Source organism: Schistocerca gregaria, chromosome 2 (assembly GCF_023897955.1).
Source record: "Schistocerca gregaria isolate iqSchGreg1 chromosome 2, iqSchGreg1.2, whole genome shotgun sequence".
In the NCBI taxonomy this organism is placed as follows: domain Eukaryota; kingdom Metazoa; phylum Arthropoda; class Insecta; order Orthoptera; family Acrididae; genus Schistocerca; species Schistocerca gregaria.
Genome location: NC_064921.1, coordinates 635,137,115 through 635,152,432, shown reverse-complemented (window position 1 = coordinate 635,152,432; position 15,318 = coordinate 635,137,115). Strand labels below are relative to the sequence as shown.

Here is a 15,318-nt window from a genome sequence, read left to right as displayed (position 1 = left end):
TTTGGTGCTGCGGTAGATAGCTGACCATTCCAGCTGTGGAGGGTTTTTTACTTAATAGCTGATTTAACATCTGATATATATACACACACTCAATAAACTGAAAATAACTCCACCATATAAATGTGAGTTCAATGAAGTTATTTTGCCTCCTTACATGAGAGAATTGGACAGGAGATGCTAGGGAGGTATAGTCTGTCTGTAAACTGAAAAGCAAGCAGCACTCGTGATGGGGGACACTGCCTTTCCTGGAAGAACACTACAGCCGCAGTACAGGATGACTAAGAGTCAATTTCCTCCTAGCATTGCAGAACAGTGTATAGAGATTTATATAGATTCTGTCCATAAGTGTTTCATACATTAGTATTATTAGCAATTTAAATCTGTATTCAATGTATTGTTAATACAGTTAATGAAAAGTGAACACCCCCGAGCATGTCTGCCACTGCATTGCCAGTGATTCATAACGCAAGCTATTGGAGAGTTGATATGCTTTTTGAAACACCCTGTAGTTGCTTTTTGCGATGTAGTACAGTAGATAGAATCGGGAATTGCCTGTTTGCTCTTTGTTTTGTGAATTTATCAAGAAGGGAATCACATTACCACAATTTGGTGACCTACAGTCCCTCACTCTTCTAACCTTTACCCTTCCCTTGCCTTTCTATCCTGTTGACTGGACTGCCTATCAATTTATTTGTGATACTGTATATGCAAGGCCCATGAGAAAATCTTATGCAATTGCATCCTTAGGAATTTCTCACAGCTAGCTTGTTGCAAATCCTGTTACTGAGAAAGATTTGAACATCACTTAGTGTTGCTCGTTTTGTTCTAAACTGCACTAACTAAGTTTTTCCACCAATTTTAACCCATTTAGATTAAATGAGTTATCTAATTTTTCCAATATATTTGTGGTAGTTTGAGGAATTTTGTCATATTTTTCCAGTCTGGAAAACAGCAAGCAGTGGTTCACAGTATCACAGACCTTTGACAGGTCAGGAAAAACCCTGTGGCCTGCAGGAGTTGTCTATTAAATTTTTGTGTGAAATTTTGAATTCGTTCTGTGACAACCATTTCAAAAATTTTTGACAGTGTTGAGAGGACAGAGACTGGGTGATAGTTTCTCATGTTCTTTTGAGCATTTTCTGAACTGAGGTGTAACAATAGCATAATTCAAAGGCATGATAAAATGTTGTGTATAGTGGCCGCACAATTATTTTGGAGACTGCTTTTAACCTTTTCATCGATATTCCATTCCAGACTTCTGATGTTTCACTTTTTAGTGATAATGTCGCATTTTCCATATCTTTTTCAGTAGTTTTGCTGAAAGGTTAACCTTCAAATTGCACAAGGCCAAAGAAATTTACTTTATCTGTGTAATTTTCTGCATTAATTATTGATTTCTTTATATTTATAAAGACCTGATTACGCAGTTCTAAAATTTGAGCATGATTTACAACAGTTTTGTCTTCAGTCTCAAAGTACCACGGCTTCTAGTTGCAACACCTGTTTCAGCTTTGATTACTGACTGCAGTGCCTTTGAGTTGTTTTCACCATCCAAAAACATATTGTAAGGGTCTACGGGTTGCATGCAGCTGTATGGTACATAACACGCACTCACGAGCTGTCCTATATAGAATGCTGACAATTTGCTTGGTCAGTACATGTGCGTCCAGCTGCAGTGTAACACAGGAACTAAGCCATTAACCACTGTCCGCAGCGTGCCGTTTTAACTAGCATGGCCTCGAGTGCGAATATGTCTCTTTTTCTTTGCTCACCATGGAGCCTTTCAATATGACCGTAACTAGAATGTCAGACACAGTGATGATGGGTGCACGTAATGTGCATCTTTTATAATCAGCCTTTTGTAATAAAACTGTTTTAACTTACTTCTCGGTGTTTGCGTATTGCCGTATCTCAAGGACCCACCGTTTACAAATCTTGACAAATATTTCGCGTAATTATCATCCTGGACTACAACACAAACAACCCCATTATAGAAGTGGTGTCAGCATGGGGATAATTATGGAAAATCTACAGTAATTAAGAGGTACAGCACAATGTGAAATTTGAGCAGCAGCAGCATGAACATCTCCCAACTACGTGGGGACATCCAGTGCCAGAATTCAGGTTGGTCTATTCCAGTTTGGCTAGAATACGAAGGGCAGTGATGGATTTTTATTTTACATTTGAGTGACTCACTGACGTTAAATTAGACGAAATGTCGCAATCCAGTCAGAGTAACGTTGTCGATCTACAAACTGTTATTAATGAACTGCAAGAAGAGATTCGGCAGTTAAAAGCAGAAAGAAGTGAGGGTAACATTCCGAAAGACTTGTCAAATGATAGTTCATGCAGTACAGGTACAACTACAATAAAGATTTTTCCATTATTGCCATCAGTACCATTGGTAGCGGGAAACCCGAAGATGATGTGAAAGTATTTTTTTGTAAACTTGAAGGTGCGATCCTGTTAGGATCATGGACAGATTCCGATAAGCTAGTGGTTGCCAAATTAAGAATTCAGGGAGCAGCACAAGATTTCAGTAGCGCAGAGCCTATTTGCGTGAAACAGAAGACTACAGTGAGTTTAGAACGATTGTTGTTCACAGATTCAAACATAAAAATGTGATCAGTTTACAGAGAGCAGCTTTACGGTTTGCGAATGCAGTGAGGCAAATCTATGGAGCAGTTTACCGACAGAATTTGAAACATCAACACTCAAATGTACGAGTTAGTAGAAGATGAAAATGAAAATCACATTCGGTTGCTCGAAGCTGACCAGAGGGCCTTGGACACACACATTCATTCATGGGTAGCACGGAGAGGAAGTAAGCAAAGCTGTTCGATTGGTACAATGTAAAACGTTTCAGGAAGCAGTAGAATCACATCTACATCTACATATACGTGATTATGCTGCTACTCACAATAAAGTGCTTGGCAGAGGGTTCAATGAACCACCTTCAAGCTGTCTCTCAACTGTTCCACTCTCGGATGGCATGCGGGAAAAACGAGCACTTAAATTTTTCTGTGCAAGCCCTGATTTCTCTTATTTTATCGTGATGATCATTTCTCCCTATGCAGGTGGGTGCCAACAGAATGTTTTTGCAATTGGAGGAGAAAACTGGTGATTGAAATTTCATGAGAATGTCCTGTTGCAACAAAAAAGCCTTTGTTTTAATGATTGCTACGCCAATTCACGTATCATGTCTGCGACACTATCTCCCCTATTTTGCGATAATACAAAACGAGCTGCCCTTCTTTGTACTTTTTTGATGTCATCTATCAGTCACACCTGATGCGGATCCCACACCTCACAGCAATACTCCAGAATAGGGTGGACAAGCATGGTGTAAGCAATCTCTTTGGTAGACCTGTTGCACCTTCTAAGTGTTCTACCAATGAATCACAGTCTTTGGTTTTCTCTACCCATATATTATCTACGTGATTGTTCCAATTTAGGTTATTTGTAATTGTAATCCCTAAGTATTTAGCTGGATTTACAGCCCTCAGATTTGTATGACTTATCGCGTAATCGAAATGTAGCTGATTTCTTTTAGTACTCATCTGAATAACTTACCACTTTTCTTTGTTCAGGGTCAATTGCCACCTTTCGCACCATACAGATATCTTATCTAAATCATTTTGCAAGTTGTTTTGATCATCTGATGACTTTACAAGATGGCAAATAACAGCATCATCTGCAAACAATCTAAGACGGCTACTCAGATTGTCTCCTATGTCATTAATATAGATCAGGAACAGTAGAGGGCTTATAAAACTTGCTTGGGGAACACCGGATATTACTTACATTTTACTATATGACTTTCCCTCTATTACTATGAACTGTGACCTTTCTGACAGGAAATCACGAATCCAGTCACACAACTGAGGCAATACTCCATAGGCACACTGTTTGGTTAGAAGACGCTTGTGAGGAACTGTATCAAAAGCCTTCTGGAAATCTAAAAATATGGAATCAATTTGACATCCCCTGTCGATAGCACTTATTGCTTCATGAGTATAAGGAGCTAGTTGTGTTTCACAAGAATGATATTTTCTGAATCCTTGCTGACTATATGTCAATAAATTGTTTTCTTCGAGGTACTTCATAACGTTCGAATACAGTATATGTTCCAAAACCCTACTGCAAATTGACGTTAGTGGTATAGGCCTGTAATACAGCGGATTACTCCTACTTCCCTTTTTGGGTATTGGTGTAACTTGAGCAGTTTTCCAGTCTTTGAGCACGGATCTTTCTGTGAGCAAGTGGTTGTATATAATCGCTAAATTTGGAGCTATTTTATCACCATACTCTGAGAGGAACCTGACAGGTATACAATCTGGACCGGAGGCCTTGCCTTTATTAAGTTATTTGAAGCTGCTTTGTTACACCGAGGATATCTACTTCTATGTTTTTCATCTTGGCAGTTGTTCTTGATTGCAATCGAGGTATATTTACTTCGTCATCTTTGGTGAAGGAGTTTCGGAAAACCATGTTTAATAACTCTGCTTTAGTGGCACTGTTATCACTGACTTCACAGTTGTTATCGTGTAGTGACGGTATTGATTGTGCCTTGCCACTGGTGTGCTTTATGCATGACCAGAATCTCTTTGGGTTTTCTGCCAGATTTTGAGACCGAATTTCATTGTGGAAATTATTAGAAGCATCTCGCATTGAAGTAAGTGCTATATTTTGAACTTTTGTAGAACTTTGCCAATCTTGGGCACTTTGCATTCTTTGAAATTTAGTATGCTTTTTTCGTTGCTTCTGCACCAACAGTCTGACCTGTTTTGTGTACCATGGTGGATCAGTACCATCACTTATTAATTCAGTATATATCTCTCAATTGCTGTTGATACTATCTCTTTGAAAACATTCCACATCTTTTCTACACTTACATGATCAGATCAGAAGGAGTGAAGACTGTCTCTTAAAAAAGCATTAAGAGCATTTTTATTAGCTTTTTTAAACAGATATACATTGCCCTTTTTTTTTTAAGCTGTAGGTGCATTCAGCCTAGCAGCAACTGAGTTGTGGTTGCTAATCCCTGTGTTTGTCACAATACTCACTATTTGTCCCAGATTATTTGTTGCTCAAAGGTCAAGTATGCTTTTGCAACCATTTACACTTCGAGTGGGCTCATGAACTAATTGTTCAAAATAATTTTCTGAGAAAGCATTCAGTACAATTTCGGATGATGTTTTATGCCGGCTTTAAACGTATAATTTTTCCAGCATATCGAAAGTAGATTGAAGTCACCACAGACTATAATTGTATGAATGGGGTACTTATTTGAAATGAGACTCTAAAGTTTTCTTTGTTGGTTTTGTTGAAGCACTAAGACAACCGAATGAGATGCAGAAACAAGAACACAGAGTTTTCAAACAACAGTACAATGCTACAAATGCAATAAGCTGGGTCACAAGGATAAGGATTGTAAAGAGAATCGAATCTGCTATCACTGTGGGATACAGGCTCATGTATTGAGAGACTGTCGCAACAAGAAGAAAGGTAATGCGAACAATAGACAATCTGCCAGATCTTTAAACGTGTACGGGACGTACGGGCCACCACTCTATCTGACCCTTTCCAGAGACAGTGATTCGAGTTAGTTCCAGTGAAAATCAGACTGAAAATGACTTCGTGATAGGTGATATTGTGGGAGAAACATCAAACTACTTATTGACAAAGGAGCACAGACCTCATTAATGTGGTGTGGCATAGATAAGCGGGACAAATTGAAACTGCCGCTATTAAAAGTGCGAGGGTTAAATGGAGGAAAGCTACACAACTATGGAGAAGTTGACGTAGAATTAATTCTTGGCCAAGGCCAAGACGAAGGTGAAAATAAAGATAAATACATAGAAAGGGTGCAACTGGTTTCAAATAACGAAACATGTTATGACGGTGTATTTGGATTTGATTTCTTGTCCGCTAACGAGACAGAGATATTTGTCGCAAAAAGAAAGATCAGACTAGGCTGTAGCAACTACAACCTAGGAAATTGTTCTTCTGATCATACTCAAAGGAGCAGATATACTGATGACTTGGGAATGGACTGCCCAAATGATGCATCAGTTCAAACCGTCCGAGTCGATGTTCAAACTGATCAGCCTCAGCAAATTTCCAAGGGAGCAGGAAAGACAATCTATATTGAAGTTAAGTCACTCCAATGCAAGGAAGGAACTTTGTTATTAACTGAGCGATCTGAGAAAAGTGAGTTACTGGATACAATGCATTGTTATTTTGAAAGAATAGTAGGTGTCGCTACAATGGTGAGACACAATGTCGCAAAAGTCCTGGTTACAATAACAAATATGAGCAATGAGGATCTTGTTTTGCCACGAGGAATGAAAGTTGCTGAAGTGTCGAGCATAAGTAAAAGTGACGTAATACAGATTCCAGATGAGGTAACAAATTCTGCATTTATAAACACAGATTTTTGTAAAAGTACCGCAAAATTGCAATGAGGAGACGAAGTTAACAATGAACTGAAGTGCAACAAACATTAAAATAGCGCAAACGTTTTGATGTCCGAGTGGCAAAGTTGACGTCTTCGAGTTTTTTTTCACAATGTGATTCCTGTAACAGATGGAATAATAAAGGAAAAAGTAGAGCACCATTGCAAGAACTGCCACAGACAAGTGAACCATTTAAACGAGCAGCACTAGATGTTGTAGGACCATTGCCCGAGACTAAAGATGGAAACAAATACTTATTGACAATGATAGATCATTTCTCTAGATACCTTCTCATGATACCAATACCTGATCAGAGTGCTGAGACTACAGCTAAAGTTATTGTAAAAGAATGGATACTTAAGTTTGGATCACCATTAAGTATAATTAGTGATCAAGAAATGAATTTTATGAATGAAGTACTTAAACAGACTTGTAAGCTCATGCATATAACTCAGTTAAGGACTACACCAGCACTCCCTGAAGGAAATGGAAGAGTCGAACGAGTCCACAGCACAATTGTTAAAATGGTTAGCCATTATGTGAGCAATGAACATGACAATTGGGATGTCCGTTTGCCATACTTGGTAAGTTTTTGCAATGCCAAAATGCACAACTCAACTGGCCTAACTCCATATGAGATCATCTACAGAAGAAGAATGAAGTCACCCTTGGACTTTGCATGATCAACTGCCGGAATCGGCAATGAACACGTAAGGGATCTAGCATGCAAACTAAAGGAAGCATGGAGGAGAGTGAAACAGTGAAATCATCAATCCTTTCTTCAACAAGCAAGACAACACAACCGCCAAGCAGCAGTGCCACAGTATTGAGTTGGATATCTTGTGTATCTGAGCAATGTGGTGTTAAAGAGGAGTCAAGTCAAAAAGTTTAAGAAGTTTTGGAAAGGATCATATCCAATCTTGGAGGTGATGTTGCCAGTCACTCTTAAGCTCCAACTGCCCTTTCATTTGATTGTCATTCATGTCAATTGTGTGAAGCCATTTCTGGATAGATTTCCTGTAGTACTGCGAGACGACAAGGAACGACCGAGAGGCAGAAATGCTATTCTCAAGCCCAGAAAGCGAGAATCGTGAGGCCACAGTCCACAATTCGAGGCCAAGGCATCGCCATGTTCCAAGCAATCCTGTTCCAGGCATCCCTACAATCTACGTAAACGTGTGTAGGTGTGAGACTGCAATGTGTGTGTTTATTTCAGCCATGTGTTTATGTGAATGTGTTGTGAAAATTTAGTATTGAAGCTATTGCATGAGTGCACAAGCGAAACTAAACCTTTTATTCCACAGGTTATCACAAGAAACTCATTTATTTTATGTTCATTGTTAACTCTAGTATTTAGAACTAATTAACCATGTTCATTTTTATTCTGATGTTTGCTATGATAGCATATTCTACTAATGCTGTAGTAACAGTACCACAGAATACAGGTGTTTTGTTTGAACCACGATCAGACATGGTAGTTTCAACAAGTAATGCAAAACTTGTACTCAAGTACAATCTGAGTGGAATCCAGCAACAGTTCAATTCTGTAAAGAAGCAAATTGATCCAATTCATTCTGTTAAGTGTAATGATACAATTTTGGAAAGGGGTGCATCTTGGTATAACTAGTTCACGCCAAAATGCAGGTAGTCTACATTTGCTAATTATGAACAAGAGCTTTTTAAAGCTTTTGCCACATAAAACTTTAATTAGGCATAAACGTGACTGGTTTGATTCTGGAGGGAGTATCCTTCATACTGCATTTGGTACTTTAACTAGTCTAGATCTACTGGAAGTTAAACACAAAATATTAGCTCTTGAATAACAGTCCAGTACAGATTCCACTAACCTCTCTAATGAAATTGTCATATCAAAGAATATGCAAAGAATCAATACTAACCACACAGTTTTCACTGAACAGATTGTAAAGCAATTTATCTCACATTTCCACGTAATTTGTAATGAAACGAATGCAAATATTTAAGAACTATTCCAAGGATAAAATGCTGTGAGTGCACACTTAGATATAAATACTCTTATTATTAAGGATTACTGATAGTTTGTCAAATGCTACAATTGATGCCCTTAACTTAAGACCAGCCCTAGAAAGTAGTTCAAATGATTGTTTGAGCAGTGTACTACTACATCCAGAACAATTTTTACAGATCCTACTATCAATTGAACGAAAGCTTGATGCAACACATACTATGATTTACTCTGTTAACTCTTACAATTCCTGTTAACTCTTACAATTTATGTGCTTACTACAAGTTAACCACCACACACTCTTTAATGACTGAAGGTGATTTAACTGTTATTGTTTCTATACCCAATGCTAGATCAAAGCATAATTTTGAACTGTATGAGATTTATACTTACCCCGTGAAATGGAGACAGGCAGGTATTCATGTGAAGTACTTACTGAAAGATTATCTACTGATCAGCAAGGATCGAAAATATTTTGTGTCCCTAAATGAAAATGATATGCATATGTGTAAATGTAGTCATAAGTTAAGTTGCCCTGAATTGGGAGTACTCTTAGATAGTAGAGTGTACAGGTGTGAGAAAGAATTGTTTATGGAACATCCCCTAAGAGATGATTGCCTTAGAATTTTACCACATCTTTATCATCCATTCCTTAAACGATGTTCTGAAGGTATAATTTTCTCACTTGACTCCACCCTTGATGTCACATTTACATGCAAAAATTATGATACACCTGAGCTACCCTTTACTCTCAAACTGAATAATAGTGGATTAATCTTGAATGCCACACATTGTGATTCAACTTGTGACCTATTTGATATGCCTAGTATATTGCCAAATACATTTCATGCAACTGGACATTTGCCATTAACGAGAATGTTATGTGTTTATTACAATGATTCATATATATTAACATATGGAAAGCATTCCTTATCAAGTTTTTCTGAAGACAATAATTTAATTAAGGATATCAAAGAAAATTTGATTTCTTCCAATATTAAGTTAAACTTCACTGAAGCAAAAAATAGAATTAAGGCTTTTGATTCATCCAGTAATGTTAATGCATACTTGATTGTCAGTATTGTGTTTTTATTGCTGTTATTGATTTGTCTTTTGTCAACAGCATTTGTAATGTATGAAATTGTCATCCTGAAGGCACGCTTCTCTGTACTGCACGCTACTGTGTCTGCAAATGAAATACATGTTGCAATGCTTTCTGATGCCACAAATGGCGGAACAGATTCATAATGCCCAGAGGATGCTTTGAACCACCTATGATTGCTCTTTTTCTCTGGGGAGAGTGATGTAAGGGTCTACGGGTTGCACGTAGCTGTATGTTATGTAACACATGCTCGCCAGCCGACCTATCTGGAAAGCTGACAATTTGCTTGGTCACTACACATGCGTCCAACCACAGTGCAACACAGGAAGTAAGCCATTGGCTACCATCCACAGCGTGCCGAATTAACTAGCGTGGCCTCGGTGCGAATATGTATTTTCTTAGCTCACCAAGGAGCCTTTCGATACGGCCGTAATTAGGATGTCAGACACAGTGATGATGGGTGCGCATAGTGTGCATGTTTTATAATCAACCTTTTTTTAATAAAACTGTTTAAACTTATGTCTTGGTGTTCGCATGTTGCCGTATCTCACGGACCCACTGCTTACAAATCCTGACAAATATTTTGTGTAATCGTCTGGGGCAGCATCACAAACAACCCCCTTATAATATCTATTATTTTTCAGTTTTTTGCTGCCTTTACAACTTTCTTAAAATATTTTTTTATAGGGGTAAGAAAGTCAAAACTTCTTTCCTTCTCATCCCGTCGAGTAAGCCTCCCCTGATCCAGGATTCTGGCCGACTTTTCCAAACTCTACCCCTCTTCTTCAACTTCAACAGTCCTTTTCCTTCACTACTCTATCTTCCCCTTCAGCCTTTCTGCCAGAAAAAGGAGCCTCTGGCTCCAAAAATCTACAAGCTGTAATACCTTTCATGTATGTGTTGTCCTGTCACTGCTAGGTAAGTAGATTTTTTTAATCTATCGAATTATATTATATTTTCAAAACTTTTGTTGTGTTTTAGTCACCTGTGCAGCTGTCTTTCTAACACTAGATGTTTTCATTCTTTTAGTAATCCACTTTACTTCATTTGCTACTTTTTTTTTTTAGCATTCACTATCAGGAGAAGTTTCCTAAAGAACATGCAGGAAATTTTCCAAGAATTTAGAAAAAGTGTCACAACTTAAAACACTATGTTTTATAGTACACACCACCTAAAAGCAACAAAATCCTAAACCAAAACAAAACTTATTTGCCTCATTACAAGTACATGGTGATTACAAATGTTTATTGGGTTTTGATATCTTATAGCTTCCAATACATAAAGCCCGCACATTTGTACTAATAACAAATTGAAAGAGCATACTTTAAAGTTTTGTTTATGTCATTTCGAGTTCCATTTTGACTCACCAGGCAGCAGGTTGATAACGGTTTGCAAAATGACAACTAATCAACAGAAAGCATTATGTGTGTTGCAATATGAGAAGACAGAATCCATCACAACAACACAGCATGCGTTCTGAAGACAGTACAACATAAAGCCACTGACCCACCAAAGCATTCTGTGATAGTATTGACAGTTCAAGGACACAGGCTGCCTCCATAAATGAAAAAGCTCCAAACACCCAACTGCTGCAGAGGAAGCATCAAAGAGTGTCCAAGATGTGTTCCTTCATACCCCAAATAAACCCACATGTGGTGCAAGTCATGAACCGAGCATTCCTCCGCCAACTGTGTGGAATATTCTGCAAATGTGATTACATCAGAAACTGTATTGGATATGGCTGTTGCAACATTTATGGCCAAATTACAGCACCACCAGTTGTCAGTTTTGTGAACATTTCCAGGACGCAATGGAAGATGAGGAATTTACCTGTCAACTTGTGTTCAATGATGACTGGTTGTTTACACGACTGTTAACCCACATTTCATATTCCAACAAGATGGAGCTCCCCCTCATTGGCATAGAGAAATGCATCGCCATCTGAACAAGGAACTTTCAAACACGTGTGCTAGGCAATATGCTTAGGAAGATTTGACTCTCTGCAAGTAGCCCCTGAGGTCTCCCAACCATACAATTTGTGATTTGTTTTTCTTTGCAGATATATGAAAGACAATGTGTACATATAACCTTTTCCGACAACTTTGACTGAACTCCAAGATTGCATGCCTGGTGTGCTGGCTAAAACCGACAGCAACATGCTCTAACATGTATGGGCTGAGCTTGACTGCCACATAGATGTGTATTGTGTAACATGCGAGAGCACATAGAACATACGTAATGATGTTCAAGAAACTTGATAATGTGCTTTTTCATACAATGTACCAATCACTATTTTGTATGTAACACTTTGTGAAATACGTTCATTCAAAACCCAATAAATCATTTGTAATCATCCTTTATAATTGGTTAAAATATTACCTATATATGTTGCTGACTGTATGTTTACTTGATTAAAATCTTCACAAGCTAAATCTATGTTGAAATCAGCAGCTATTATGACTATTCTTGGAATTTTGACAACAATAGTTTTGTTCTTTAGACCTGGAATTCTATATAAAGATAAAATTACAGTAGTTTACACTACTATTCACACAGCATTCAAATTTACATTCTTTGTTAAGAGTATCGAAATCTTACTTTGCTTTATATTCATTGACCTTTACAAAAATAAGCAGGCTTCTCCTCATGTTATATGACTGCTACAAAAGCTACTGGCAAAATTTAAATTTATACGGTTACATAAGATTTTGATATTTTCATTTCTAAGCTGACATTCATGCAATCATTCTGACAGAAAGATATGAATGTAAATAAGTTATGTTTCTCTGCCACTTGGGTAGTTTGAACTTAATCCACTTACATCTAAGTGCATTAGGAACACATTTTAACTCTTCTGAATGTTCTTAAAGGCATCTAATTTGAAAGTTTGTGTTTTTCTTTTCAAGTCTGTTATTAATTCTTGACCCCCTCCTCCCATCTCTGTATGCTAACTTCCCTTACTAAGTACAATCTTACAAATATCAATGAACAGATTGCTGATGTAACCAAATTTAACCTGTTTGGATGTAGCCCACCTTCACCTAAACATTTATTACATTTACTGCTAGTCTGAGCCCACAAAAATTACACCATTTCTGTTAAATCGCTCTCTTATATGGTTGTTTGTCTATGTATTTGTCACTCACCAATCATCCCTGTAAGACATCCCTTAAAGTTAACTTTGATGGTGTGTACACCATGTATCATTTCAAAGTGCAAAATCACCACAAATTTATTTCAAAATCAGATTCTTGGCTATAATTGTGGATATCTAATTTCGATAATAATCAAAGATTGTAGAACTTAATGAAACACAAACTCGAGAATCATAATCTGCCTCTAAACAATGACATCCTAACAATACAAGGGACTTAAAGTACCAAGAGGATCTCTTAACATACTGCCAGATTAAAGTTTTGAACCAGATTGTGACATGTTCAACTGATTCAGTTGATAGGATACTGGATGATCTTAGAAGGGCTGCTGTCGAAAAGTAGTTCAGACTTGAACAGCAATGTCTCTACCTCTTAGTGGACAGTGCGCTAAGGATGACCCAACCATGTCATAGTGCACTGTGTGTGTGTGTGTGTGTGTGTGTGTGTGTGTGTGTGAGAGAGAGAGAGAGAGAGAGAGAGAGAGAGAGAGAGAGAGAGAGAGAGAATAAAATAAATTTTAACTTCTTCTTCCTTTTCAGTAATTTTACCACACATAAACAATTCAGGAGCAATCTGCAAGTGACCCATTCAATTTCTTTAAAATTCTTAAAACTGGGAATCTGAGGCTGAACTGTAAACCATTAAACCATACATCATGCAAATAATACATAACTCTTCAGGAGTCACTTTTGAGAATATATAACTTACAATTTTTCTCAAAAAGGGCCTGAATGAAAGTGCAACATTAAAACATTAAGAACATTAAGCAAAAGTCTATTAAAGCCTGGTTCCTCGTAAGAAATAAATACATTACCTCTTGATTAAATATACGGCAGCCGTGCTTGAAAATTCTTTCCATAACATGATGCAATCTGTTTAAGCCACCATATATGTTCCATACATTTGACACTTGGTTAATTAACAGGCCTTCAGCTGTTGATTTAAGTGTCTGTAGCAATTCTCGATATTGATGTTGGTGGTTCTCTTCACCTCCCATTGTTATATAAGATTTTGAAACTTGTCACATCATGTATCGGCATTCGTACCTGTAATAAATCACATATTATTTTACGAGAGTTGAGTAGCCACACAGAGTACATGTATTTTTGGACATACCACTCATTAATATAAGGAAGTAGTAAAAGCAAAAAAATTACTTTTTCAGATCTTTAACCAGACGTTTAACTGGGCAAAAAAATGTGTTGTGGGAATAGGTAATTCAATATTAAAATTTATCTGAAAAGTTTCATGGCATGGACATGCACAAGTGCAGTATCACATGCACACTGTCTCCCCCCCCCACCTCCCCCCCCCCCTCCAACCCCCCCCCCCCCCTCTCTCTCTCCACACACACACACAAAATATACAGCCATTTTATGAGTTACATGTCTTAAGAATACTCTTATACCTGTCAGAAAAGAATTTTGTCAACGTGGATGTGGCGTTTGTGAACTTGGCTGTGGTGTCTAGGTGGTTGTGCACTACTGAACAGTACCAATCCCTTACCAGCATTGCCATGTCATATAGCATGGGCCAATCCTGTAAACTGCCGATAGTGTTTTAGTAACCCCACCAGCACCAGAGGACATCTAGAGGGATGAAAAGGTGCTGGCATAGGTATCGCAGCAGAATGGCATGCAATGCTTTCAAGGAGGGTGAGCGTGAAGTATGGCATGAGCAGAGCTACTGACTCAAGTGTTTACCTGCCAGTGACAATAGGCTTGACTGGACACTCCTAATATAGAGTTCAACTACAATGGAGCTAGCTTTCACCTTGCTTTTTTCATGTTCTTCATTCTCCGTCACTGATACCGGTCATGAGTTGTTTCCCTCCGTGCTCGTTTCTATACAGTTTTCAGATACATTGCTACCCCACAGATTGCCTCACACATTGAGATTCATTTCCTCTTAAGGGGCTCAGCTAATCAGCTCATCAACAAGCCAACATTAGCTAGAATTGTTACATTTGTACAGACAGTGCCAGTTTGTGGCATTGTCACACCAGTACAGATTTTAAATGATGACGACAGATGTTCTTACATGTGTAACACTTTTTCTTTTCACAGTGTGGACCTGGCATTTACACTATGCTGACACGAACAGCTGCACTTTCAGAAGCAACACCAACAGCAGCAGCAGCAGCAGCAGCAGCAGCAGCAGCAGCATGAGCAACAGAATGTGCAACTGATCTGCTCTCACACTGTGGTGGTAGAGGACCAGGCACCTGCTGCGAAGCCTCCTTCCCTATCGCCCACAGTGCCGTTCACTGGTTTCGGTAAGGCTATTGAAAGGTGGGAGAATTATCTCCACTAGTTCATGCTGCACTGCCAGGTAAGGTGTATTGTCAATGCAGTTGATAAGGATACCTTGTTGTGCAGTTGAGCAAGACTATATGAAATTTCTAAATTTGGACAACATGGTCCATAGCACTAACAGCGATCTGGTGACACAACTGTGTTAAAACAACAGTCCAGATCACATTAATATTTTATTAATGAGTGGTTTTGACTTCATGTAGAAGTCATCTTCAGAAAATGAGCAGTGTAAGAACAAGAATAACAAAGTTACAGAAGGTTTGATGAGTTAGGCGTCAGAGCGAAGTATAATGAAGTAGCATTG

The 15,318-nt window shown here is 38.2% G+C and overlaps 1 protein-coding gene across 2 annotated transcripts in view; it reads right to left on the bottom strand.

Annotated features, from left to right (window-relative positions):
* Window positions 1-15,318, bottom strand: part of LOC126334660 (run domain Beclin-1-interacting and cysteine-rich domain-containing protein) — a 203,552-nt gene that overhangs the window by 176,562 nt on the left and 11,672 nt on the right. For both annotated transcript variants that reach the window (XM_049997119.1, XM_049997120.1), the window contains exon 2: window positions 13,514-13,745. In XM_049997119.1, the coding sequence (XP_049853076.1) occupies window positions 13,514-13,696 (183 nt within the window). In that variant the 5' untranslated portion in view covers window positions 13,697-13,745. The remainder of the gene's footprint in view (window positions 1-13,513; window positions 13,746-15,318) is intronic.